Here is a 25,810-nt window from a genome sequence, read left to right as displayed (position 1 = left end):
CCCTTGTGGACAAATAACGTTTTTTTTAAATGGAATTTGTGTGTACGTGCAATAAAATCTGGATGGATTTTAATATATTTGTAAAGAGGGTGATTTATAGGGCTCGTGGGATGCATCACGAATAACGAATGAATAATAACAAATCTGATAACGAATGAATGAAACCTTTAATTTAAATATAATATATCATGAACCGATTTGTGTTTGCTTCTCTGAGTTTAGGGGTAATCCTGAAACTTTAACAAAGTAGGAATTAATGTTCAAAAAACACATTTGTGTTATAAAGAATAGACAAGCAACATTTTACATTTAGTAAACCTGGGTTACATATATAAAGTGGTAAATGTTATTTTACACTAAGCTAGGTTTGTGCGCTGAGGGGTTCTTCGTTTTTGTGCGGAGCGGTAAAAAGCAGACGGTCCCTGACATCAAGAGACGCAAATCCGCCTTTTGTTCTCGGTGTGGATCTGTCCGCGGTGCTGAAACGGCTCCGCTGGGCTCGTCACACATTATCACGCATTATTAGAACACCCCCCCCCCCCAAACGAGAAAAAAAAAGACTTTATTTGAATAAGATAGCTGGTGAACGCAGGGAGCGCGATTTCACGACACACACGCACACACACACACACACACACACACACACACACACTGAGATCTGGACAGCATGTAAACAATGAGCCCACCTGACATCACACACCCGACCTGAGTCACGACGTGGAGCCGTTTCCGCGTGGACCAATAGGAGCTCAGCTCCGGAGCGTTAATTCCGCGTCTCCTCGGCGCGTCTGTGACGTTAAGACCCACCATCTGCCACCAGGCACTAAATCCTACCCGCCTTGAACCCTTCAACCCCGGTGTAAGCCCACAGTGCACACCGGGTCCACCCCCCACTCCACCCCCTCACCTCAGGTGTAAATCAGTGATCAACCTGAGCGTCCTTCAGAATCGTGATTTGTGCCACTTTAACAATGGATGTCTTCTTTTTTATTATTTATTTCATTTATTTTAACCCACGACGACATCTGCAGGCTGAGTGGATGTGCCTCATGGAAACTGTTGTGTGTGTGTGTGTGTGTGTGTGAATAATAAAAAAAAAGAAAAGATTCTTTACCCAAATAAAAACAAGAAGCTCCACGTAAAATAAAAATTTAATGAAGCCCTGAAAGTGTTTTTTCTCCTCAAACAAGTGGAAACGATCCAGGAGTCCCCCTCCCTGTGGAACACCTTCCTCTTTCTAGGTAAAGTCTGTAATGGAGCTCACCTCCACAGGAGCCTGGCGCCCTCTGCTGGTAGAAGCGCTGCAGGTGCCGCTCTTCACTCACCTGCCCGACAGAAGTCAGATTTTAAGGACTGATCCTGAGGTTGTGTTTTAATGTGAAATGATTTAAATTGGATGATATATTTACTGGATGGACATTTTTAATGATCCAATTATCAACTTTAGTGGAAAAAATAATAATAATAATGGGTTTTTTTTAAATTATCAGCTCTAACACAACCCTAAAGGATGATTATTTTTAGAAATAGGAATTTAGTATGAATTTAATTATAAAGCTCATAATAACCCATCGTTTTTAAAGTCTCCCACCCTGTTCTGGTGCGGTTTCGGGGTTTCAGACCCGTCTGATCATCGGCGACAGTCGCCTCCCTTCCATCTTCCGGCGTGTGGAAAGGATTCCCCTCACATCAGGCACTTCAAAGCCGAGGATCTCTGAGGAGGAGGAGAGGAGGAAGAGGAGAGGAAGAGAGGAGGAAGAGGAGAGGAAGAGAGGAGGAAGAGGAGAGGAAGAGAGGAGGGGATGAAACAGGAAACGGGTTAAAACGTGACGGAAAGATTCACGACACAAACCTCAATCTGGAATTGAGTTTTTAGTTTACAACGGGATCAGAGGTCGTCTGACTGCAGCCACAACCCCCCCATGGCTAACGGGGGAGTAATGTGGACCCTAACCCTGACTCTAACCCTAAACCCAACCCCCCTCCTCAGTCCTGGTCTGTCGCTCTTTGTGCTGCGTTGTGTAAACAGGCCTTACAGAGGTCAAAGGTGAACGATGCTGGATGAGGTTCAAGTCTTTTGGGAACATTATTAAAATCTGTTTTATTAAGAAGCTATAAAGAACTGGGGTTAATAGATTCAGAGTTTTCCTTTAATCTGACAGGTTCTGGATTAATTCTTGATCGTTTTCTGTTTGAACTTTTGCTCATTTTCTCAACTTTTACAGAATTTCTAACGTCCCCAACTTTCAATTTGGTTACTCTCATTTTTCATCATGTAAAGGTAACAGAAAGCCAAACTATAAATCTAAAAAACACACACAATCCTTCAGGATTAAACATCAAATTTAACCAGGATATTCCAGATTATCAACCCAAACGTCACAATCTGGAGTTTACGATCGTTTATCATCGGCTGCTGCTTCCTGTTTCTGCTAAAATGAGTTCCGACTGACAATTCCTCCGAAATGGAATAAATGAAATGCATTTAACACAGAATTATGGATGCTTGTTAAATTTAAAGGGCAACTAACTAAAAGATGATCGTCTTTATTGATTAATTACAAATAGATTTACACACATTTGGATGAAGTGAATCTGAATTAAATCAGATAAAATCACTCTTTAAAAGCAATAAAAAGTTCTGTGGCTGCAGGATTTAAATTAATTAAACACACAGACACGGATTCTAAGTCTGATCAGATGGATAAATTTATGCTTAATAATTGCAGAGCTAGAAAAAAAATAAGATTTTAACCAGCTGGAAATAAAAGTTTAAACCCGTAAAGGTTTAAAAACAGATAAGAGGAAGGTTTGCTGTTATCAGAGAAATCAAATATATCAGTTTGGATCTTTCTCCACTTGACTTCACTCTAGAATGAAAGATATTTAATTTTATTTCACGCTAACTGCCTCACGGCTCCAGAAAAAATTCAAACTTTAAAAAAATAATAAATGTACGCTTCTATAATCACATAAACAGAACTTTATTTTTTCTTTAAATCTATTTGACTTATTTCTATCACATCAGACAGTTTTTATTAACTCTGATGGATCCCAGGGGCGCCGACACGCCGGATCCTGAAGGAAGAAAATAACACGACAACACAGATTTTCAAACTGAGCTTTTTTATTGGTCAGTACAAGTAAAAAGAAAGTCGAGAATCTTCATCGCCTCCAAAAAAAAAAATTAAAAAAAAATGCTTGTCTTCTTCGTTGGTGTTGGAGGCCCAAAACAAAAAAAACCCCAAATAAAACAAAAAAATAATCACTTGTTTTTTAAAAATACGTTTCTTTCCCTTTTTGGATGTTTGTGCCGCTCTGGAGACGTGAAACTAAAACCAGCCCGGGGGTGGGGGGGTGGGGGGTGGGGAGGGAAAAGCTTCACAAACATCATCGCAATAACGACGAATAAATTCCCCGAAATATGCAAACGTATAAAGAATAAGAAACATAAACTCTGACAAACTGCTTCTCTGTTGTTTTGTGTCACGCCCACAAGCGGAGACCGTGAATCGATGTTTTACTGCTGATGCGGTGGAACCGGGGTCATACTGGCTGACCCGACACGCCAACCAAACGCGCCCTGAGCCGCTCCGAAAACGCCTCGCCGAAACGCGACGGGAGCGATAAAAACGCAAAAAAGAGTGAATGATATATATCCACCTCTTAATCTCTCTCCTCTTCCGTCGTCGCTCTCCCGTTCCCTCCGTCGCCCCCTGCTGGCGGGGAGTCGCTCCTGCACCTTCTGCCCGTCTTCGTCGTGTCGCCGTGGCAACGGAATCTTCTCCACGTTGGTTTTTGGACGTGAAACCCCGACGCCGTCTTCAAAGCCCCACCCACAGCGGTTGGGGGGCGGTCCCTTTAGTGGTGGTGGGGGGGGGTCAGTAGCGCGGGGGCAGGAAGGGTCTTTTGGGGCCGAACGTGGGGCCGGCGTTCATCCCACGTCTGGGACCCCCCAGGGGGTGTTTGCCCCTCATCCTCGGGTCGGGGCTGTGGAAGCGGGGGAACGGCGGGCGGGGGGGCCCTCTAGGGGGAGGGAGGAGCGTCGTGGGGTGGTGGGGGGGTCGTGGGGGAGGTCTTAGCCCCCGGTGGCGGATGTCGAGGTGAGGCGGGGGCCTCCTTGCGGCGAAGCGTGGGGGAGGCGGGCCGTGCCGGGGGAAGTCGTGGGGGAAGTACGGCTCCTCGGCGGGGGAGGGGGACGGAGTCAGACCCCGGACTCTCACGTAGTGGTGGGGGGGGCTGCCCGGCCGGTAATAGGGGCCGTCTTGTTGGTAGGGGCTGTCCTGGAACGCGGGGGGGTCGAGGAAGCGCGACTCATCGTGGCGACGCTGGTCGTCGTGGCGATGGGGCGGAGCCTCTGGGTGGGGGGGGCGGAACACGGACTTGTGCTGATGGTCGTGGACCACCATCCCCCCGATGACGCCGTCCCCCCCCAGCGGTCCGATCCCGTCGTCCACCGGCGGCGGCGGGGGCTTCTGGGGGATCAGGGCGGGGTCAAAGTGCTGCGGGGGAGGGGGGGGCAGCTTGGGGACGGGGGGGAGGGTGCTCCTGAAGTAACCGGGTGCCGGTGGGGGTGCGGCGCCCTGCTGAGGGGGGGTCAGCTCTGGGGGTTTCTCCGTTTGGAAAGGATAGAGTCCGGACGCGCTGCTTGGCGCCGTCACGGTGTAGCCCCCGCTGCCTTCTGGGTAAATATCGCCGTACCAACCGCGTTCGCTCCCCGCCTGGAAGCCGGGGGCACTTTCCCCGGGTACCGCCCCCCCCGTCGGGGCGGGAACCGGCTGGTAATGAGCGACGGGGGCGGTGACGCCACACGGGTATGGCTGGAACAGCTGTCCGTTCTGGGGTAACCCCGGCGGCGGCGCCGACTGGCTGTTGCCGTGGTAACCAACAGGAGGTGCTTCAAATGCACCGTCAACAGGCGGCTTGTCCATCATCTCGTCTTGGGTGGGCGTGCCCCCGCCCTCGTCCCGCACCGGTGTTCCCTCCTGGTTGTCCCCGGTGGCGGCGGCATTAGGGGCGGGGCTGAGGTTGTCGCCCCCCTGCGCCGGCTGCGTGGGAAACCCCAGGTCGAACGTGTTGAAGGCGGAGTTAGCCTGCAGGAAGTTGTGGATTTTGGACTCCAGACTCTCGCTGGGGGGGGGATCAGGCTCCGTGTTCAGGTCCATGTCCCGGTGGAGCGCCTGCACCAGCGCCGATGCCGCGCTGGACGCCCGGGGGGGCGTCGGCTTCATGGCGGGGGCAGGTAACGAGGGCGCGGAGGCGAAGGGGGCGCTCTGGGGCGGCGGCGTGGATGTGGGCAGAGCCTGGGTTGTGCTGGGGGGGGCCTTCGACGCCGCCGCCGCGCTCAGAGGAGGTCTGATGCCTACAGGGACAAGAAAGAGGGACGAACACGTGAAGGCCCCTGAGGCGTGACGTAGAACATACAACACGCGTAACTACGCTCACCGTCATGACCGCCGTGACCTTTGACCTTGGAGAGGGCGCTCAGGAGGTCAGCGGGACTCACGTCCACTTTGGACAGGATGTTGACCAGCGAGGAGGCGTCCTGGGGGGCGACGGGGGCAGGAGGGGCGGCAGCAGGGGGGCTCTCCACTGGCGATGCAGAGGGAAAGAAATGAAACACACAAATATTTGAATTTTAACTTATTCAATACATTTAATTAATTTTAATTATTTTATTAAATTTTTTTCTATTAAAATTAATTAATTTTATTAACATTTTCCTGAGTTCATGCAGCGACACGCTTCATAGAATCATGTTTTTAACGCAGCGCCACCCGGTGGATCGGAGGTCTATTACACTACACAGACCGGTTTAACGTCAGACATTTTCAGGGATAAATACAACAAAATAAAACAACAAAATAAAACGATACGACCAGAATAAAAATGTTTACTTCTAAATGTAATAATTAAGGTGAATCCAGTTTGTATCAACTTTATTAGCAGCGTTCTCGTAACGTCACACAACGTTTGTTTCTTGTTGGTTCTGCTAGCTTGGGAGTTTCAGTTTAGCGGTAATGTATTCTGTGTTAGCGGCCGGAGAGGCCGATTTAAGAAGGTAGTCATGTGACCGAGGCAAGCATCTCCACAAGAGTCAATAGTGACGAATGTGGAGGAGAGAATCCACTCACTAAGAACAAAACATCAGAATCAGATCAGACAGAAAAGAGAAATAACAGAAGTTCTGGAACTTAAAGACGTGTTTCAGGCATAAAATTCAGATTAAAAATCGGTGGTTTTATTATTTACTCCTGACAGCATCAGAAACTCACCTGTGTTCTTCATGGAGGAGCTCAAACTGTTCAGGATTGAGCCGATTTTAGCCAGATCCACATTTTTCACGCTCGCCGCCGGGGCTTCTGCAGACGGGTTCACCTTCGACCCCGGCGGCTCCGCTCCCGCCGACGACTCTGCTTTCACGGCCGACGCCTGTGGGGGGACGGGACGCTGGACACGCTCCTCCACTGAGGAGAGGAAACGGAATCAGACGTGGATCCTTTAAGGTGACTATAAGGCTCACTGGACTATAAGGCTCACTGGACTATAAGGCTCACTGGACTATAAGGCTCACTGGACTATAAGGCTCACTGGACTATAAGGCTCACTGGACTATACGGCACACTGGACCTTTTTTCACACGTCTCACCTATGATGCCGCTGCCGTTTTCCACTTCCTCGTCTGACAGCTCCATGTCTTCCACTTCGCGGTTGTCGGTCTCCCCAACTGTCTGCATGTCTTTTGGGGACCCTCCAAGCGAGGACAGGGGGCTCGCCGCCGGTGGTTCCGCCTCGTCGTCCATGGCGGAGCCGTCCAGGTCCGGATCGGGGTCGGCCAGGCTGTGGAAGGGGGACTCGGAACCGGTGGGAGACGGCGCGTCTGCCGACGGGGACGGGATGGGTGACTCGTCCAGGTCGGGCAGGGTGGCCTTCAGGCTATCCAGCTTCCGCTTCAGGTGCGACACCCGGTTGGCGAAGGTCTGATAGGCCTGGAGGGTGGGGGGTCGGGGGATAAGCTGCGAGTCGACGCATGACTCTCACGGGTAACAAAAAGTCGAGTTTCACTCACGTTAGCGACGATCTTGACCTCCTTGTACTGCGTCTCGTAGAAGATGTCGGCGTTGCCGAGCGCGTCCATTAGGGGCGTCGCCGTCCGGCAGTGTTTTCCGAGCAGCTTGACGAACTCCTGCAGCTGAGCGCTTCCCTCCTCGAAGTCCTTGGAGAACTTTTTCCCTCCGGCTTTATCTGTGAGAGGCGAGAAAGCGACAGTGAAGACTCCGACGAAGCTGAGAGTTCATCTGCAGGCGTTTCGATCGGACACCTTTGAGCTTCTTGAGGGCCTCGGAGCTGAAGATGTCGACCCTCATGGCCGCCAGCTGCTTCTCCCTCAGCTCCACCTCGTCCACCGACCGCCTGTACTTGGACAGTTCGTCCATCAGCGCCTGAGGCTGAAGCGGAGAGACGAGGTGAGCGAATGTGTGACGAAGAAGACGGACGCTTACGTTTGAAAAACAAACAAACGACGGACTTACGACAAACTCGGCGACCACTTTGGAGCGAAGGTCCGCTTTGGACTCGACTGGAGCTGCGAGGAGAAAAAACAGGAAGACGTGGAAAGAGTTCTAAACCGACGAGAGTTCATTAAAGATCAGGTGACGGATAATCAGGCTTACTCTTCTGCTCCACGGGGGTCTCGGGGGGCGACTCCTCCTTGACTAAGCTGCTCCTCAACTCGGTGATGAGGGCCCCCGAATACACGCCTCTGTCCTCCCAGATGGACAGAATCCTCTCCACCGATTTGATCACCTTCTGGTCGCCATCGCAGCTGGAGAGGAGAAGGAAGAACACTTTTTGTTAAAATAACACGTCTTATTTACAGTATTTTCCGCATTATAAGCTGCACCGCTGTTTTTTGAGAAAATTAAAGGCTTATAGTTCGTACAATATTGTACATTATTTACACAAATCGCTGCTTCTACTCACTTGACGAGCTGGAAGGCGTCACGAAGAACCTCTGCGAACGCCGTCCGGTAAACGATGGCGTTTTTCCTCTTACAGTTCTGGATGATGTCGTTGGCCAAGTAGAAGAGGTTGAGCCTGTGGGAGGCGTCGGCTGTAGGCGGAGAGAGGCGGGACCATTAGAGGCGGTACTGCTATAGAGACGGTTCAGGATCCAGGTGTGTGAGCTGACAGTGGGAGGTGTCAGCTCACCTCCTGAGCATTGCCGAGGTGCCCTTGAGCAAGACACCGTCACCTGCACAAGCTGCTCATTTGGGGGCGCACCAAGACATATTAATTGCATGCTTACAGTTGTGTGTGTGTGTGTGTGTGTGTGTTTCAGGGGCCTGTACACACGCATATAACAATGCATGTTCAAAATATATATTCAGTGAGAGTAAAGGTAATTTCCCCAAGATGGAAAATTAAGTGCGTTTCTTCCTCTTCTTCTGACAGATGGTCCTGATAAAAATGGACCCATCAGAGACGGTCCTATACCAATAGATTGAGGCGTTTGGACATTATTATTATATATTGACTGTCTTATTTGTTGTAAACTGTCAAAACAACTATTTTGTTATGAGCAGAACTTTATTATTCATCAGTTTAAACCAATCATGAAACACAAAACATTCATTTTTTTCCTGACAATGATGGTTATTAATTGATTGAGCCTGTTTTGAACGATGAATTACGATGACGATAACGATGAATTATTTAAAATAATTGATCATGGATCGGAACTGATCAGAAGGTGAGGATGACGTTACTCCACTTTAGAGTTATAACTGGACAAAATAAACCTCTGGATTGTTCTGAATGGTGACGGGTTTGAATCTCTATTGGTTCAAAAAGAATCTATAAAGTGTGATAAAACGTCACCGATTAACGTTTAGATCCGATACCAGACAGAGTAACTCAGAGGCATTATGGGATGGAGGTCACTGTCCCAGAGAAAACGTTCAATTCATGGAGATCTGCTCATCAAATCCCATCAACATGAGCGCCGCACACACATCAGAAGAACACAAGGTGGTTAACTGCAGTTTGAATTTAACTATCAAACTGTAAAAACCTGAATATGATCTCACATAAATTCAATGACCCTCGCTATAAAAGAGAGAAAAGCATCATCACCTCATTGTTTGAGGAAATATCAAATGTGAATCTTTTTCCTCTATAAATAATGTAAGATTCAATAAAATGACTAAATTTAGTCAGGAGGCAGTTTCAGCTCCATTTTCATTTCAGTATTCAGGTCGTAATGTTGGAATAAATGCATTATCCCAGCTGCATTCTGCATCTGGTCGCCATGTTGGATCTATTTATTTAATTTAACAGATCCTTCATTTTCCCTACAGTTTTCTGTGCTGCTGGTGAAGTAAAACACACACGAGACGAAGGTTTGCACGGAATTGTCACGTCTTATACGAGCAAAACCTCCGAGCAGCTTCTCTTCAATAAGAGAAGACGACGAGTTTCTGCAGCCGCTGGATGTTTAAAACATTTAGACACAGACGGAATCCAGGGAAGGCTGTAAACTCAGGATTAGACCTGAGACTAACTTAGTAGAACTCCAGATAAACGGATGGAAACAAACTGCAGTCGTCAGCTGAGAGGAAAGTCAGGTCAAAGCCTTAAATCTGAGGTCGCCGTTAAATGAAAGTTCAAATTCATTTATTGCATTTTGAGGGGAAAAACTACATTTCTTTGATGATTAAATGAGAAAAATGAGCAGCAGGTTAATTTCCTGCATTGATTTTGATGCTTTTAATTCTGTTGTTGTGTTTTGTTTTTCTAGTTTCCAGGACATCAAGGTGTATCTTTAAAGAATGGATGTCATACGCTACGATTCACTGGAGCTGAAGACGACGGCCGTGTCTTTTGTTTCAGAGACGAACGACATAATTACTTGGATAAAACAAGAGAAACAGTCTTCAATTATTCAAATGAAATCTCTCACTGAGGGTTAGTTGTAACTGTCACTGCAACAAACTCGCGAGTAAAAAAACAACACATCGTTTCAAGACGACATCGTTTCAAGTCTTTAAGCACCGACGCAGCCGAATAATTCCTCTCATCACATGAAAGGAAGCTTAGAAACAGGAAAAGGAAACTCGTATTTTTACAGTGATTTACAGCGTAATTCAACTGTATTCAGAAAATGTAATATATTTGAAGCCTCACTTACATAATAAGATTAAAACATAATGAGTGGCGTCTCATTCAGTTATCGTAACTCGAAATAAAACCAAATTACATGGAACATTCGTGAAAACACTGAGCCACATGACACCATATGTGATTCAACACCAACACATCAGCACTGAGAAAACAAAAGTGAACATTCAGGATGACTGTTATGCCAGTAAATAAACTTGTGATTGACAACACACTTTTCTGGTTCCGACTGATGCAACGATTGGCTCCGACAGGAACTTTTGAATCCACTTTCCACCAACTAGTCTGTTCAGTTTAGAACACTCCTGCTCCCTAATGGCTAAAATTACATCAAGCAGCACAAGACAAAAGATTATATAATATCAGTGGCATGACATTACAGCTAAATACAACTCAAATTTTAAAAAAACAACTCTGGATGTTCTGTACAACATCAATGAAGAAGAAAGCAATAATCCCCTAATCCCAAAATTCAAAAACAATATAGCTAGAGCTGTGCCTGATCAATTTAATTCATTTTTTTTTGTTAATATAATGCTTTTATATCTGCAACACATCACAATAAAGTTGATATAGGGGGAATCAAAGATTGTGAAAGTTAAAAAAAACATCCTGATTGGATCATTCCACAAGTAAAAGTGTTGACAGCATCATGAGTATGGGCAGGAGTATCCCCAGTTCAGTCCAGAGGCTCAAAAACAACATTTTCCACAGCAGACTTTTTTAAGGACCAGGTGTATTTTAGCATCTACAGACCATCATTTAAAGATTCTTTGCACGTAAGAACATTAAAACTAACAATGGCAGACGATGACCTTGAATCCATCCATTAAAAACCAACAACTGTGAGGCTCATCATAACCTGGGTTTAATTGGTTCGGTCACACATGGGTGAATTTACGCACCGGGTTTCGACCCAGTTTCTTCTCCCTCAGCTGCATCGCCTCATAACCAGAACTAAAAATAGTTTATCACGTCTATATACGAGGTTTCACATCATTTTACTTCCATTAAAGACATCTCTCAAATGGATAATCAAGCCCACAAAAACAGCAGGATTAGCCTGTCAGGTGATGCTAAGCCAACTTTGGAGAAGTTAGCTTCATATTTCAAACTGCAGTTTCCAGTTGTTGTTTTTTGTTTTTTTATAAAAAAGGAAAACAGCAAAAACATGAATAATATTATCTCAGGTGTTTGTTTAGGTTTTTTGTGTTTTTTTTAGCAGGTGTACAAACTTTCAGTCACACTACTTACATTTCCTCACACACTTCATCCAGTGTCGCACAACCAGGCTGTGGTACTTCTTGTTGTCGATGCACCACGTTGACAGTCCTTGGATCGAATCCATTGTGTTCGAGACATTTTGAAACTTCCTGTCCAGAGCGGACTCCAGCGATCCGCCTGCTCCTGCTGCCATGTCCGGAGGAGCCGGAGCAGCGCTCGGTCATTCCAAGAAACAACCCAAGTTAGCCGGGGCTAGCACTTAGCCTAGCATGCTTGCTTAACGTAGCACAGACATCGTCGGATTCGGCAGCCGCGTAACTACCGACGTAATTTAATTAAGCTTAAATATTCTATGTGCTGCTCGTAATAACTTTTTATCTACGTAATTATCTAGTATGAGCTTCTGTAACACGGTAATAGTTGATATTATTTAACATTTCGGGTTAAAAGTTAGCGTGATATCCTGGATATGTCTGCGCCCACACCGTCTGTTTACTCGTTGCTGCCTTGCGTATGACCGAAGGACACTTCCGCATACACTACAGGAGTATGGCGCCCCCTAGTGTCCCGGAGTGTTGACATCTGGGTGTTATGGGAAACGTTGGGAGAAAAAAGAAATGGTGAAACAAGTGGATTGACCGAACAAACGCATGCAAGGGAGGGTGTACGGTATTTGCGCTGAAAATAATTGAGATTCTTGCAACTCGTTCGGGTGGCCACAGGGGGGAAGCAAGCGCGCCTCTGATAATTAACAGCAGAAACCAACGAAGAAGACAAGCGGCTTTAATATGATGCGACACTTCGTGTGGCCACAGGGGGCAGCAGCGTACCTCAGATAATTTACAGCAAAACCACCGAAGAAGACTAACGTTTTGGACATGGTGTAAATCGGCAAGTTTAATCTCATTTTATTCAGGTATTTCTGAATTATTATTTGTAATTATGATGCAGCATCGTGCGTCTTATTGTTCATGCTTTATTCAAAACTTTAAATGTTAGGAAATCTGCATTGGGATACTTTTACCTGCTGCGTGAACCTTGATGAAGCTGCCTGACGTTTTGTGATAAATAACATGTGGATAACGTTCCCTTCTGGTTCTGACGTCACACGATGGAACCTGGACAGATGTTTTTTTTTTATTATTGTTAGAGAAATTATAATGATCCACAAAATTAATATTGTTTTAAGGGTAAAAAAAAAATACATATTTTAAGTTGTCTGTTCTTCTCCATTCCGGATTCAACTCATCATGCGTTGCAGGGATGGAGGGAGATGAGATGGAGATGAGCAGAGAGGAGCTCCAGAAGTGGATCAGGGGTAAAGTGAAGAAACATTCACTGCTTTTAAATGTGCAAGACAAATGCAAGCTGCTCCATTCGCTGCTGGAAAGACGACAGAAGCGGGCCTCGCTCCTCCTGAAGCTCTGCGAGTGAGTGTCGCTGCTGTGTGTTTCCCTATCACATAATTATAAAAATAAGTAAAATGGGGACTATCACGCTTGTTGTCAACGTCTTTCAGGTCTGTGTTTGTCTGTGAAGCAGTGGTGAAGAAGCAGTACGCTCTGCTGGGGTGGGAGTACAAAGACACAGATTCAGGTGATATCAGAGGAGGGAAACGCATCAAAATTCAATCAATAGGAACATTTACTGTTTGCCTGATCATCAGTCCTGGTTTTATTTTGTTGCAAGCTGTTTGACGCGTGCCTCTTCCTCATGTAGGGTCTCCACCTGCACCCCTGCCTCAGTCTGCTCACGATGAGGCTGAAGTCCCCGGTCCTGCAGCGACAAATGGCTCCGGATGTCAGCTGAAGAGGTGTGAGGGAAGTGAGAACCAGCGTCAAGACGATGATTCCGAAATCTGGTGTAATCCTGAAATGCAACCGGTGGTGGTTTTGACCCGACTTCCTCCTCCTGAGATCCGTTCCTTTTATCTGTCGGCGCCACCGGATCAGGAACCACCTAAAGACTCTGGTCATGTTTTAAGTCCCAGGTTGAGGAAAAGGAGAAAAAAGGAGGACATGGATGTGAAATGTCCTGAGTTACCAGAAACCAGCAAAAGTTCTGGTGCTGAGAGTGAAGCTTCAAAACCATCAACACCTCGAGCCCGGGGAACAACCAAAGCACGGAGCAACGCAAAGAAAACGCCAGAAAATACTGAAGGTATTGAACACAGAGAACATTCCTTCACCTTCACACAGCTCCTTTTTGACATGAACACCTTTTCAAACGACAGGACTACCGCCTCCGGTTTGTGCTCCTGACCGATCCACTAAGAGCACCAGGAAGACCAAACACTCCCCCTGCTTTACCCAAGAACAAATCACCATCAACATGAACGTTCTGGCCAGGAGAGTTGTGGGCTGGCAGAAGGGCAAAGTCCTGGGAGTCATCACCAAGGGTAAGACCCCCCCCCCCAGCATTTTCTCCTAATAAATTACATTTGAATGAAGAAAACAGTGATTCTGAGTCTCGTCTGCTTTCCTTCGTTGTGTTTTTCTGATGTGCAGACGATGGTAGACGGAAGTACAAGATCGCTTTTAAGGATAAGGGGAGGAGCCTCATCTCGGGTCACCACATCGCCTTCGAGCGGCCGGCGAGAGCGGATCAGATGTTCGTCGGCGCCCGCGTGGTGGTGGAGTGTGGCTCCAGAGAGCCCTGCTTCGTCTCCGGCGTCGTGGCCGAGCTCGCCTGCAATAACAACCTCTCCAGGTTTGTGTGTGATCGATAGAGGGTTAATAAAAAGTCAGGTTGGATTGGTTTTTTCCCCGTCTGATTGTTATAAAAACTACATTTTGATGCTTTTCATGAATTTCCAGGTTCATGGTGTTTCTGGACGATCGCACGTCCCTCTATGTGAACCTATCTGCACTTCACCTGGTGTGTCGACCGCGTAAGTCAATGTGTTTGCTCTCGTTAATCTCCTAAATAGACTTTTAGTTCCTGCACTTAGCATGATAGCATCCTATTTCATACATATGTTGCTTTACATCAGTGGTCAACAACCTTTTTTGCTTCACAGACCGATGTAACGTCACACAATATTTTTACCTGAATTTTTTTTTTTTTTTTTTTTTAAATTCAGGAATGATTTATTTCAATAGCTGCAGTTATTTTATTTTTTTTTAAATGTAATTTTATTCCTGCAACACATTTATTACAATTTCACATTCATTCTATGATGGATATTAAAGAAGATTTCCTGAAACCATTGCTGGTAAACCTTGTAATAATAATTGCGTTGTTATTTCTGTTACACAACATCCCACCTTCTTTTTCTTCCACCAGTGCCGAACTGTACCGATGACATTGTGGATGAAGCCCATAAGAACTTTGTGAAGGAGTTTGTTGAATCCGGGCCCAAAACGCGCCTCAAGAAGTACAAAGTTGGGAATATCGTTTTTGTCGAATTGAACGGCGTCGTGCAGAAGTGTGAGGTGCAGGCGGTCGACTGCAACGTCATCCAGGTGTTTTTTCAGGTGAGTGGCTGTGAATATTCTGTTTACATCACATAACTGATGTCTGCTGCTGTATTTACAGTATTTTATGTCGTCATATCCAGAGAACTCAGCAGAAGGAGTGGATCTACCGATGCTCCGCCCGCTTGAATGAAGACGTTTATTCTGAGGAGCAGACAAGTGGAAGGCCGTCACAGGTGAATTAAGAACTTACGCAAATAAAATTATGTTGTTTTAAATTGTTCTAAGTTGTCTTGTGTGTGTTTTGCTACAGAGCCATCACCCCTCCCCCATGCGTTGACTGAACAGATGCATTCTGGGGCCCATTTCCAACCTCCACGTTCCAGCGGTCCCTGTTTCCTCTGGTGCAAAGACTTTAAATCCTTACAGACTGAGCCTTTTGAATACATAAATATTTTTGAACAAGTGTCTTTTTGCTACAGTATTTGTGCTTTTAGATAAAAACAAACCATGTCTTGTTTCACTTCCGGATCGTACCTCAGAGATTTTGCTTTATATGATATGTGTATTTCTAGTTCAGTCATGATTCGCACAACTGTATTTGAACATATCTGTCTAGTGCTGGAGAAACATTCAGATTTTAAATGTTTTACTTATTCATACAGAAACGGAATTGATGTGAGTGTTTCGTATTAATGACACTTTTCCAAGTCTTTAAACACAAAGATTTTTTCATACATTACAAATGACACTTTTTAATATGTTGTATTTCATTTTGTCTGACTGTAAAGTCCTGTGAATGAATGAATTATAAAGTCCTGTGAATGAATGAATCATAACACTAAAGTTCCTTTCTGGATGAGGCCCCAAACACATGGGATCGTAACTGACTATTTTAAAGTCAGTTCAGAATGTTTAAAATGAATTGTTTTTACACTGAAAAGGAATAAAAGTTGATAAAAATATTAATCTACCGTGAATTATTTTATTTTCATATTTAAGTAATGAAATAGGATTGTATAGTAAAATGAATGAGAAACTACATTTTATTGATAAAAAAATGAATAAAAAATATTGAAAATATTTCCTATATTTATTAAAAAAAATATATAATTGAATCAAAACGTTTATTAATCAATAATATCTGAGATCGATGAATTAGCTACGGGTCTATTATTAGCTCCTCTCCTGCGCGCTGCTCCTCCGGGCCGGAAGTAGATGTTGGCTCGCGCCATCAATCTGAACCAGAACTAGCCCCGCGAGCCAAGCTAGCTGCTAGCTGGGGACGGAGCCTTCAACACCGGGCCGCATAGAAGAGACACCCGGAACGCCACTACGGATTTCCTGTGGGACAAGCGGACTGGCCTCGCTGCTAAGACGGTAACCGACAGAGACGCGGTGCTGTCCGGGACATTTCCCCACCGGGCTGGGGGGGTAGGGTTTAGCAGCGACCGCTAGCGAAACTGTTCGGCTAGCGGATGATCGGCGCTAAGCTAAGATGGCGGCCGAGTTATTTACATTAGCCTGTGATGCTAGCAGGCTATGCTAGCACCTTGTTGGTTAGTTAGCTCGTTTGGAATTAATTTTTCACTTCAATGCATTTTTTTTGCGTTTGAAAACGACAAACCTGTTAATTACTGACGTATAAATAGTTTAATTACTTGTTTACGACAGTATTACAACTGTAACATGTAGCATATAAAGGAAAACAGCCACAGGAGTAGAACAGTGGTAAGAACTCAATGTTAGCTTAACTGTTCCTTCACCCATCGCCTATAATTACAATTAGGTGTGTGTCTGCAGTGGCATTTGTGTAAATAATCACTATAATCAGTGCTGTTAACGTTAATTACTAGAAAAGGTTGTTGGTGCAGGGTATTTAAAGCATAGCTATAGATTTTGATATCATTATTTAGTCAGTTTCACTCCAGCTTCAACCATTTTTAGGCTCAAATATTTTATCCGTGATGCTGGTCCAAGTTCTGGGTTTGTCCTGCGTGTTTGGGGTCATCATTCTTTCTGAATAGAGTTGTGGTTTTCTGTTTTTTATCAAGTCAACCGGTTGGGTTGGTTTTCAAGAAGTTGTTAGGACGAGTTTAGATGTAGTCAGCATTTAATGAACACCCCCTCGGATACAGTAAACATAAAGTACCAGCAGTTTCAGATGAATCATTTAGGATCCAGGTTGATTATTTCTGTTGCAAGTGCAACCATCTACTAACTCCCATGAATGATTTGCAGCTTTCTGATTCTGAACGATTTGTCTTGCTGTTACTCCACTAGATGCCTCATACCAGACGGCGTCTGTCTTCGGACAGAGACAGTCGAAGCAGCTACCAGGACCGTTACCGAGACAGAGACAGAGGGCGACGACACCGGCACCGAAGATCGCCGACTTTCTCCTCCAGCAGCGACCGAGACAGAGACCGAAGGGGACGGGGACACAGACAGGAAGGAAGCTATGTCCGATCGAGGAGGTGCGTTTGTTTGTTTGTTTGTTTGTTCTGCTGGAAACGTCTCATACACGTCTCCAATGAGCACCTCTTTCCTCTGATTCAGTCGAAGCTTTGACAATCGCTCCACCGAGCACCGGCCGTTTGACCGAAGATACTGCGAAGGATACAGACGCTTGGATCAGAGCCGGGATCGAGACAGAGACAGGGAGCCTCACGGAGCAGCCGAGAGCTACTACCCGCGCGACTTCTCCCCAAACATGTACGACTACCGGCGTGGTCGCGAGCGGGAACGGGACGAGTCGTACCGGCGGAAAGGCAGCAGGCGTAAGCACAAACGAAGGCGGCGTAGAACAAGGTCCTATAGCCCATCGTCCTCGGTGAGTACAGCCACGGCTGAGATGGTGCTTTAACTCTCGTCATCTTCCTTCTCCTATCCTCTTCTTCCTCTCAGCTCTCTGTCTCTCTCTGTTTCTAACCGTTTCCTCCTCACAGCTCCTGGAATGGGTAAGTAGTACAATCTTTATGATTTGTTTTCGTTTCGTCAGAAGTGTTTTTTTTGCTTTATTTTATTTGTTTTCTAAGTGCTTACGTTTTGAATTTTCTTTTTGGCAGAGCATTTTCATTTTTATCCAAACAGTTTTTGAAGTAACTTAATGATCCAGCACTAATTCTTTTTTTTTGCTCTTTAAATACACACCCACCCACCACAGCTTTATTAATTTCTCCCAGTTGACGCCTAGATGCACACGTCCAACATTCCACACAATTTCATTCCAATGTTGTTACCTCTATGGAAAAAAAATGTCCCAAATCCTTTTAGTCATTGTTTGTTTGAATTATTTTAGCGCAGATAGGCTAAAAAAAAAAGTGAAAATGTTCTACCAAACACCCTTGGAAATTTAGATTTAAATTGAATGCTGATTGTTGTTTATTGGCATTTAAACTGTCTTATATTTATTGACATGCTTTAATGTGTGGGTCATGTTTCACCACACTGTTAGGAGTAATTCTCTGGTTTTATTGGTAGCATTTACTTTGGGGATTATCTTCTGAACAGTCTGACGGATAACTTTTAGTTATTTTATTGTCTTAACTGGGTTTTGCGTTGATGAATGGATGTTCCAGTTGCTTCCTTGTTTGTAAGCAGCAGTGGTTTATGGGTAACTGGGGGGGGAGAGGAACGCAGGACAAACATGTGATCTTTGACTTGTTCCCTTGCACTATATCCCTATCGTTATATATTTCCTTCACGTGGTGTCATGCGTGATTCGCCCCTTGACCACGAAACCCACCTACAACCACAACTACATCAACTACCACCCTCCTCCTCCTCCTCCTCCGCCCTCCTCGTCCACCTGCGCCGCCTGACAACCACGGCCGCCCCTCCGAAAACTCCCCCTGTTTCCTCCTCCAATCGCGTCGTGCTGACCTGCTGACGGCGGCGGTTCGGGTGCGAAAACAACAGCGGAGCAACAGCCGGACGCGGGCAGTGAGTGTGAGGGACGACGAGGAAGGGCACCTGATCTGTCGGAGTGGGGACGTCCTGCAAGAGAGATGTACTCACTGCCACTACTCTATCGTAACCCTTCATATGAGTATTCATGCATAGAGCATTTACATGACATGGAAGTGCCTGATGATGATGATGATGCCTTGCTAGAATGCTCTTCGCTCTAGCTGAAATAGCGGGGGTCGGATATTTTGAGAAGATATTTTAGATATTTTTCTCCTTTTTGGTTCTAGGATGTTAAGCTGTGGAGCAGTTTCTATGTTTCACACCACCTCCCTAAACGTAGAAGCCCATTTGCAGCTGGTTTTAATTTTTATTTTCTCTCGTTTCAGATAAAAACTAAATTTTGTAACTTTTATTGATCAATTTCCAACTTCGAGGGTTTAAGGATTCTCTTTTACTCTCGTCCCAACACGTACATCACCTCACATTTAGTCCTTTCCCACCTCAATCCACACACACAGTAAATTTACACCAACATTTATCCTTTTCTTCTCATGCATTGCTTTAGTAGAGGTATATATATTTTTTGTTTCACACCTCACCCCTGTGTCCTTCTGGGCAAACAGGGGCAGGAAATGGAAGTTTGTGTCTCTATTTTTGGCTGCAAATCGGTCACCAGAGGAAGGGAGCGCTTTACCTGCGCCCCCGTATTTCCTTCAGTTGTATCTTAGTGTTACTCATCCAGTTATCATAGAGAACATCAAATGTTTGGAGTCTGCCAGATTGAATAGGCGGCAATTTGGAAAGGGGGCGGGTGCTAGATTTGATGTGCCTTGGTGTTGTGCGTTTCCCGCTTGGATCCGCACGTCTAACGCTCATCTCCTTTCTCCCCCTGCTCTCCCCCCTCTCTCTCGCTCTCTCTCTCTCTCTCTCTCTCTCTCTCTCTCTCTCTCTCTCTCTCGCTCTCTGGCTCTCGCTCGCTCTCTCTTCTGTTTGTGCTGTGTTCCAGACGAGATTGTTAGTACTTTGGGGGAAGGCACCTTCGGGAGGGTGATGGAGTGCGTCGACCACCGCAGGTGTGTAGCAGTTAGAGTTAGAAGTCAAAATCTACCGTCCATCTGGACGGTAGATGAAGCGATTGAAGGAGTTTGATTCCATCAACGGTGAAGAATCCTAGAAGGAAACGTCTTAACTTCATCTTTAGGAACGTCCAAAGTAGATCTCAGAGTCCATCTAGATTTGGTTCCAGAAGAACTTAAATAATCAGTTCCATTGAATCAGTTTGACGTGTTTTTTCTCCAAATTGCCCTTAAATAGTAGACTTTGTCAATAAGTTTTAAATACTTTGGGTTGAATATAAACAACAGCATCGTAGGTAGAAGATATTTGTCCACTGGACTCCATTTATAGACAAACGAGTGAATTAAGTTGTGTTTGAACACCAGAAGAGAAACTAAATGTCGCTTTTAGTTTCTATTGGATATTTCACCTCTACAACAGGTTCTGTGTTTGATGGTTCTACTGTTATTCTTGTGTTTCTAAGGGGAGGGGCTCACGTTGCTCTGAAAATTATCAAAAACGTAGAAAAGTACAAGGAAGCGGCTCGGCTGGAGATCAACGTCTTAGAGAAGATCAACGAGAAGGATCCTGACACCAAATTGTGAGTTCTGACCTCATGACCTGATAAAACTTGTCCGGAACCAACACATCAGGTCAAACCTTCCGCCCCCCCCCCCATTAGCCTCTGCGTCCAGATGTACGACTGGTTCGATTACCACGGTCACATGTGCATCTCCTTCGAGCTGCTCGCCCTCAGCACCTTCGACTTCCTGAAGGAGAACAACTACCTGCCCTACTGCATCGGTCAGGTGCGACACATGGCCTACCAGCTCTGCCTCGCCGTCAAGTGTAAGCGCTCCTTCTTCATTCGTATTATTTACTTTAGTGCAGACCGTCTGTGGCCACAGGGGGGCGCCGTAGAGCCAGAGAGATGATAACGCTTCACCGCAGCATCAGTTATCTGAGGGAAAGCGGAACGCTAACGCATCCACTTGTGTTTTTTTGGGGGTTTTTTGTGCAGTTCTTCACGACAACAAGCTGACACACACGGACCTGAAGCCCGAGAACATCCTGTTCGTGAGCTCCGACTTCACCATGTCCTTCAACGTGGAGAAGGTGAGACGCCGTGGTGCGAGATGGGAGTAGAGAGATGTCAGAACGTTTCACCCGCCGGACGTTTCTGCCCCCACAGAAGCGAGAGGAGCGGACGGTGAAGAGCACGGCGGTGCGCGTGGTGGACTTCGGCAGCGCCACCTTTGACCACGAGCACCACAGCACCATCGTGTCCACGCGGCACTACCGCGCCCCCGAGGTCATCCTAGGTGAGGATCGCCGAGCGTGGCGACGGCGTGATGATGGTTCTGGATGGTTGATCCGTGTTTTGTCCTCCCAGAGCTGGGCTGGAGTCATCCGTGTGACGTGTGGAGCATCGGATGCATCCTGTTCGAGTACTATCTGGGCTTCACCTTGTTCCAGGTGAGATCACTTCCTGTTTGGTCGAAGGCACACGCGCAGCGGCGCTGGGGGGGGTCACGCTGTCGCTCTCCTTTCTCCTCCAGACTCACGACAACCGGGAGCATCTGGCGATGATGGAGCGGATCCTGGGCCCGGTGCCGTCCAGGATGATCCGTAAGACCAGGTGAGGACACGTTCCAACACAAATTTCTAAAGGGAATGCGGTCCCAACCCGTCTGACAACCCCCCCCCCCTCCAGGAAGCAGAAGTATTTCTATCGGGGGCGTCTGGATTGGGACGAGAGCTCGTCGGCGGGGAAATACGTCAGAGAGAACTGCAAACCCTTACGGGTAAGAGGGTCACCCGTCTGCGGGGGGGTGTGGGGAAGAGTAGGGGGGGTGCTTCCTGTTTCTTCCCCTCACTTCCTGTTCCCCCCCGCCCCCCACATCAGCGGTATCTGCTGTCGGAGGCGGAGGAGCACCACCAGCTGTTCGACCTGGTGGAGGGCATGCTGGAGTACGAGCCCTCCAAGCGGCTGGCGCTCAGCGACGCCCTCAAGCACCCCTTCTTCGACACTGGGGGGGTCGGAGAGGCGGGGGGCAGCAAGAGCTGGGAGGCCAACCGCGACATCAGCCGGTGACGCACGAGCATCCAAAGAGACTGACAGAGGAAACGGCTTTTATATGAGGAGCAGGTGATTGTCCATATTCCAGGGTGGGGGGGGGGACGCATTCAGTTCTCCATCGTCCACCTGCCCCTCCAACATACACCCCCCCATCCAGAGAGCAGAGGGACGGTAGAACGAACATGGCGCTCTATGCAGTTCCTGTCTTCCCCCCTCCATCCGTCCGTCTGTTTTCATCCAATCACGCGTCTTCCTGCGACGGGACGAACCAGAGACGGTTTTAAGCGCCAGAGCAGTCAGAAACTTACAGGAGAAGCTTCTCAGATTTCTTTTTTTTTGTTTTTTTGGAGGGGGGTGGGGGGGGCGGCAAGGTTTGTGTTTGTTACCTGAGCACGTGCATCGCATGTGTTTCTCTTTTTTAAATGAAAGTTGGGGGATTTGTGCCTCTTCTCCAGATGCTCTGGTCGCCAAGGAGACGAAGACGGTACCGGGACACTCCACGCGTTGTCTTATCGATGGGTGTTTGTTACGTTTGCAATGCTTTCTGTGTGTGTGTGTGAGTGTGTGTGTGAGTGTGTGTGTGAGTGTGAGGAGGGGTGGACGTCTTTTTTACTCCGCGGCTTCTCAGTTCAGCAATAATGTTGGTTCCATCCTTACATCCTGATCAAACCGCCGCCCCCCTCAATGCTGGCAGTATTTATTTGAGGTCAATAAGCCGTCGTCTCCACCCCACCTGTATATGTGTATACGACCTGTTTTTTGTTTTCTTTTCGGGGTTTTTTTGTATGAAATGAAAGCATATAAAATTGTACATATGTATGATTGTGTAGAATTAAAGTTGCAGAAGGTTGGTGGTTCTGTTTTTCCGATCGATGACGAGCGACGCCGTCAACGGGAGACGGAACGGAAACGAGCTCCCAAGTGTTCCTACATCCTCCACACACACACACACATGAAATGCTTGGGAATAAAATTGTTCCACTCCCACTGATCTTATCCACGTTGTACACACAGGTTTTGCATGCGGCCCGTTATCCCTCAGTGGAAACTCTTTGATTCCTTCCAGCTCAGCTGTCGTCCCGTCGGGACAGGAAGCGATGAAGATCTGCACCAGGTGTTCGGGGTTCTTCGTCATGTAAGGCTCCGCCATCTGTCGCTCATTCTGCTGCTTTAACCTCCTTCTCTCTTCACGCTGATCCCCTGAATGGACGGGTTTTACGTCTCGCCAGGAGCTAAAAACAGCCCCCGACTGTGGGCAGTAAAGCTATCAGAGGATTGTATAAACGCCACGCAACTACAAAACGGCTGGTCTTCATTCACCGTGTCGGTACAGGTTGGACGTATGTTCAGCGCCCGGATGAATGAGCTGAGTCATGACGCTTTGTGATCGGCATGAATGAAGCCCAGAAGAGATCCTATGTGTCTGCATCAGAGGCTTCACCCCCACCGGCGACGCCACGCTTCATCTGCTCATCCTGTTCAGTCCCTACACCGTCACAGGATGGTGTGGTTCCATTTATAACCAAACTCAGAAGGGAGAAATATTCTCTCTAGAAAGTACTGTATTTAAATATACAGGAAGTCCTCAACATATGAACACAAGGTTGTTCATAAGTTGAATTGTTCGCAAGTTGCTATTTATTAAATTTCAATCTCCATTTGAGGTCATTTTAATTTCTTTGCTACTCTAAACACTAAAGTTCTATTTCCTCAGACTGACTAGAAACAATTACGAGACATTAAAAAAACACAGAATAAATAAAATACAGGTTCAGTTCGTTTAGAGTTCAGTCGTTCTGATTTTACGTCAGTTTTTTAAAAAAAACACGTAAAAACTATCAAGTTTAGGTCGTTTCTCTGGACTTAACGTCTGTCCATCACAAATAACAAACTTAAAAAGCTCACAAGATCATGTTACTGGACAATAAATCAGAATAAAAACATGTAATCATATTAAAATACCTACGTATAGTTCCAATATCTACCGTTAAGCCTTGCTCATGATTCCCATGATCGTTTTAATCTAGATTACGCTTAATTTTAATCCTGATAATTTAATCCTCGAGAAGAAGAAGAAAACACTTCAAGGACCTCTCCACCAGTTTTTTAGATTATCAACAATAACAGTCAGCTGTTTGAGATGCTCAGAGACAACAACACACAACGAGAAGAGGAGGAGACGCTTGTTGGAACTGCGTGAACGGAGCAGTGCTGCTCAGTGGAGGCTGTGGCAGGAAGCAGAACTGCAGGACGATGTCTGATATTGTGGTACACGTTTGTTCGTATCTACGGATGTCGAATGTTCTTAAGTTGAGGACCTGTACTCAAACTTTTTAGAACAAATTTCATGCTTTTCGAAAATACAAAAACATTTTTAAAAGAAGTTTCTGCACATTTTGTGCAGCAAATCACATTTCAATTAGCAAATTCTGAACTTTCGGGTGTTTCTCTGTTAAAAACGATGCAAATTTGATCCTGACATAAATTCTAAATGTAGAATCCACGTGTTCCCTGCTGAAATAACATGTCAACGCACACATCTGAAGTGTGTGTTCTCCTGGTGCTGTTAATGAGATGAACTCTTGCGTATTCAGCTAATCCTGCTCACAGAGCAGCGTGGTCACGGGTCAAATCCCAGCAGAGCAGAGAGCGACGGGTGGCGGCTGGACGCAGGAACACAAACAGGAGGCTGATTCCTGAAGGCACGTTAAGGCTTGTGTTGGAAGTTTTACCCCCAAGAATTAGAAGGTAAGTCAGGATAGATTTAAATTTAATAATGTTTGATGGTTTTTCTTCATAAAAACTTATTTTTTATCCTGTCTTTGCAGATAAAAACCACGTTTCTGGATTGAATTGAATCAAGTCGCCACCACCAGGACATGGACTCTCTCACACTGCTGGGGGCCCCCCTGAAGCAGTTCACCAGCTACATGTCTGGAAAGAAGACCCCCTCCAAGAGGGGAGGAAAGAGGGGCCCCTCCTCCGCCCGCAGGAGCAGCTTCACCCGCAGGAAGAGCATCAGCAGGAGGAGAAGCCTCCCCGTCGGTGGCCAGAAGGTTCCCGACTCCTGGATGAGGATGTACCAGGAGGAGCTGAAGAGAGAACGGTAAGGGGGGGGGCTCAGCCAGACTTGCTTACAGAGGATGAGTCCTCTTCACATGAATAAGCTGCTTGGCCGCGTGCCGCTTCTAATGTCGCGTCCTTTGCCCAAAGGAAACGACAGCAGGCCATCCTGGCCAAGAAGAACGCCGAGCGCTCGGTGAGGAGGACTCACTTCAGGAGCCACCACTGCCTCCCCCGGGTGAGACACCAGCAGCACAACTCCGTCTGTCTGTCCTTTAGACAATCAGTTAACCCATGTCCACCCTCTCCTCCACACGCAGCAGACAGCCCCCGCCAGGAGACCGGCCCCCGCCAAGGACGACTCCTTCTTTGGAGCGTTCCAGGGTCTAAGTCTGGACGGACTGATGGGAGACGGGAACAGAGCCGCTCCCGTCGCCGCGCCGACGGGAGATCAGTGTAAAGTCATGTGAGGGCGACGCCTCCAAGGACAACTGGAACCAATGCAGTCAAGACTGCAACATCCTGCGACACCCCTGAATCCAAGATTTTACCCTGGCCTACTTGCACAGGTCAAAGATCAAAGCTAGTGCTCTGATCTGCTTTCATAAATCAACGCAGTAACTTTGATCTATGGTCTTACTCACACTGGCCTCCCTCGTCTTTCTATCTTATCCGGTTCCTGAGTGTACAAAAGTTTAGAAATCTTTTATATATTAAATCAACATACGTAATAAAAAAATGTCAAAACTAAATGTAAAAACAATTTCCTTTTGGAATAGCATCACCGTGTCGTTCAAACGTCATTCCTCAAACGGAGCCGTTCAACTGAAGACAACTTTCACCCCGGCGGTGTGGTGGACTTGTGAAGCCCAAATTTTAT

The 25,810-nt window shown here is 46.4% G+C and overlaps 4 protein-coding genes across 7 annotated transcripts; 3 read left to right on the top strand and 1 right to left on the bottom strand.

Moving 5' to 3' along the window:
• Positions 1–1,133: 1,133 nt before the first annotated feature.
• On the bottom strand, positions 1,134–11,901 carry rprd2a (regulation of nuclear pre-mRNA domain containing 2a). 2 transcript variants are annotated; one of them, XR_011038056.1, is made up of 12 exons: positions 11,434–11,901; positions 7,984–8,113; positions 7,674–7,825; positions 7,533–7,585; positions 7,322–7,448; positions 7,070–7,245; positions 6,650–6,989; positions 6,276–6,467; positions 5,446–5,592; positions 3,664–5,362; positions 1,592–1,714; positions 1,134–1,325 (listed from the first exon to the last, which is right to left on the bottom strand). XR_011038056.1 is itself a non-coding variant. In XM_068333915.1 (10 exons), exons 1-10 carry the CDS (start codon positions 11,594–11,596, stop codon positions 3,882–3,884), a joined length of 2,961 nt encoding a protein of 986 aa, XP_068190016.1. In that variant the 5' UTR covers positions 11,597–11,901; the 3' UTR covers positions 3,110–3,881. The 2 variants fall into 2 exon arrangements, 1 of the variants encoding a protein (XP_068190016.1); XM_068333915.1 differs by lacking the exons at positions 1,134–1,325; positions 1,592–1,714 and having other exon boundaries at positions 3,110–5,362.
• Positions 11,902–12,254: 353 nt separating this feature from the next.
• On the top strand, positions 12,255–15,693 carry LOC137607653 (histone-lysine N-methyltransferase SETDB1-B-like). Its single transcript, XM_068333558.1, has 10 exons — positions 12,255–12,319; positions 12,665–12,833; positions 12,923–12,999; positions 13,123–13,563; positions 13,637–13,801; positions 13,911–14,112; positions 14,220–14,293; positions 14,689–14,879; positions 14,963–15,055; positions 15,133–15,693. The coding sequence occupies exons 2-10, from the start codon at positions 12,667–12,669 to the stop codon at positions 15,157–15,159; spliced, it is 1,437 nt and encodes a 478-aa protein (XP_068189659.1). The 5' UTR covers positions 12,255–12,319; positions 12,665–12,666; the 3' UTR covers positions 15,160–15,693.
• Positions 15,694–16,057: 364 nt separating this feature from the next.
• clk2a (CDC-like kinase 2a) lies at positions 16,058–22,717 on the top strand. 2 transcript variants are annotated; one of them, XM_068333919.1, is made up of 13 exons: positions 16,058–16,199; positions 17,103–17,296; positions 17,379–17,652; positions 18,741–18,831; positions 19,738–19,804; positions 20,272–20,388; positions 20,470–20,636; positions 20,809–20,903; positions 20,980–21,109; positions 21,181–21,263; positions 21,347–21,426; positions 21,502–21,592; positions 21,694–22,717. In XM_068333919.1, the coding sequence occupies exons 2-13, from the start codon at positions 17,103–17,105 to the stop codon at positions 21,880–21,882; spliced, it is 1,578 nt and encodes a 525-aa protein (XP_068190020.1). In that variant the 5' UTR covers positions 16,058–16,199; the 3' UTR covers positions 21,883–22,717. The 2 variants fall into 2 exon arrangements, with proteins under 2 accessions (XP_068190020.1, XP_068190021.1); XM_068333920.1 differs by lacking the exons at positions 16,058–16,199; positions 17,103–17,296; positions 18,741–18,831 and having other exon boundaries at positions 17,512–17,652.
• si:ch211-81a5.8 (uncharacterized protein LOC560648 homolog) lies at positions 21,798–25,625 on the top strand. Of its 2 annotated transcripts, none has more exons than XM_068333924.1 (6): positions 21,798–21,936; positions 22,882–23,002; positions 24,462–24,615; positions 24,696–24,973; positions 25,081–25,168; positions 25,254–25,625. In XM_068333924.1, the coding sequence occupies exons 4-6, from the start codon at positions 24,747–24,749 to the stop codon at positions 25,398–25,400; spliced, it is 462 nt and encodes a 153-aa protein (XP_068190025.1). In that variant the 5' UTR covers positions 21,798–21,936; positions 22,882–23,002; positions 24,462–24,615; positions 24,696–24,746; the 3' UTR covers positions 25,401–25,625. The 2 variants fall into 2 exon arrangements, with proteins under 2 accessions (XP_068190025.1, XP_068190024.1); XM_068333923.1 differs by having other exon boundaries at positions 25,251–25,625.
• Positions 25,626–25,810: the final 185 nt, after the last annotated feature.

The sequence above is a fragment of the Antennarius striatus genome, chromosome 14 (assembly GCF_040054535.1).
Source record: "Antennarius striatus isolate MH-2024 chromosome 14, ASM4005453v1, whole genome shotgun sequence".
Classification (NCBI taxonomy): domain Eukaryota; kingdom Metazoa; phylum Chordata; class Actinopteri; order Lophiiformes; family Antennariidae; genus Antennarius; species Antennarius striatus.
Note: the sequence above shows the minus strand (reverse complement) of the source record. Positions and strands in the feature narration are given on the sequence as shown.

Coding starts and splice junctions, on each gene's coding strand:
- rprd2a (XM_068333915.1), bottom strand. CDS start 11,596: ATGGCAGCAGGAGCAGGCGGATCGCTGGAGTCCGCTCTGGACAGGAAG. Junction 7,586..7,673: donor GACCCCCGTGGAGCAGAAGA/GTAAGCCTGATT, acceptor TTCTCCTCGCAG/CTCCAGTCGAGTCCAAAGCG. Junction 5,363..5,445: donor AGGTCACGGCGGTCATGACG/GTGAGCGTAGTT, acceptor TTGTCCCTGTAG/GCATCAGACCTCCTCTGAGC.
- LOC137607653 (XM_068333558.1), top strand. CDS start 12,667: ATGGAGGGAGATGAGATGGAGATGAGCAGAGAGGAGCTCCAGAAGTGG. Junction 13,000..13,122: donor GTACAAAGACACAGATTCAG/GTGATATCAGAG, acceptor TTCCTCATGTAG/GGTCTCCACCTGCACCCCTG. Junction 13,802..13,910: donor CCTGGGAGTCATCACCAAGG/GTAAGACCCCCC, acceptor TCTGATGTGCAG/ACGATGGTAGACGGAAGTAC.
- clk2a (XM_068333919.1), top strand. CDS start 17,103: ATGCCTCATACCAGACGGCGTCTGTCTTCGGACAGAGACAGTCGAAGC. Junction 20,904..20,979: donor TGTCCTTCAACGTGGAGAAG/GTGAGACGCCGT, acceptor CTGCCCCCACAG/AAGCGAGAGGAGCGGACGGT. Junction 21,427..21,501: donor AGGATGATCCGTAAGACCAG/GTGAGGACACGT, acceptor CCCCCCCTCCAG/GAAGCAGAAGTATTTCTATC.
- si:ch211-81a5.8 (XM_068333923.1), top strand. CDS start 24,747: ATGGACTCTCTCACACTGCTGGGGGCCCCCCTGAAGCAGTTCACCAGC. Junction 24,974..25,080: donor GAGGAGCTGAAGAGAGAACG/GTAAGGGGGGGG, acceptor CTTTGCCCAAAG/GAAACGACAGCAGGCCATCC. Junction 25,169..25,250: donor GCCACCACTGCCTCCCCCGG/GTGAGACACCAG, acceptor CTCCACACGCAG/CAGACAGCCCCCGCCAGGAG.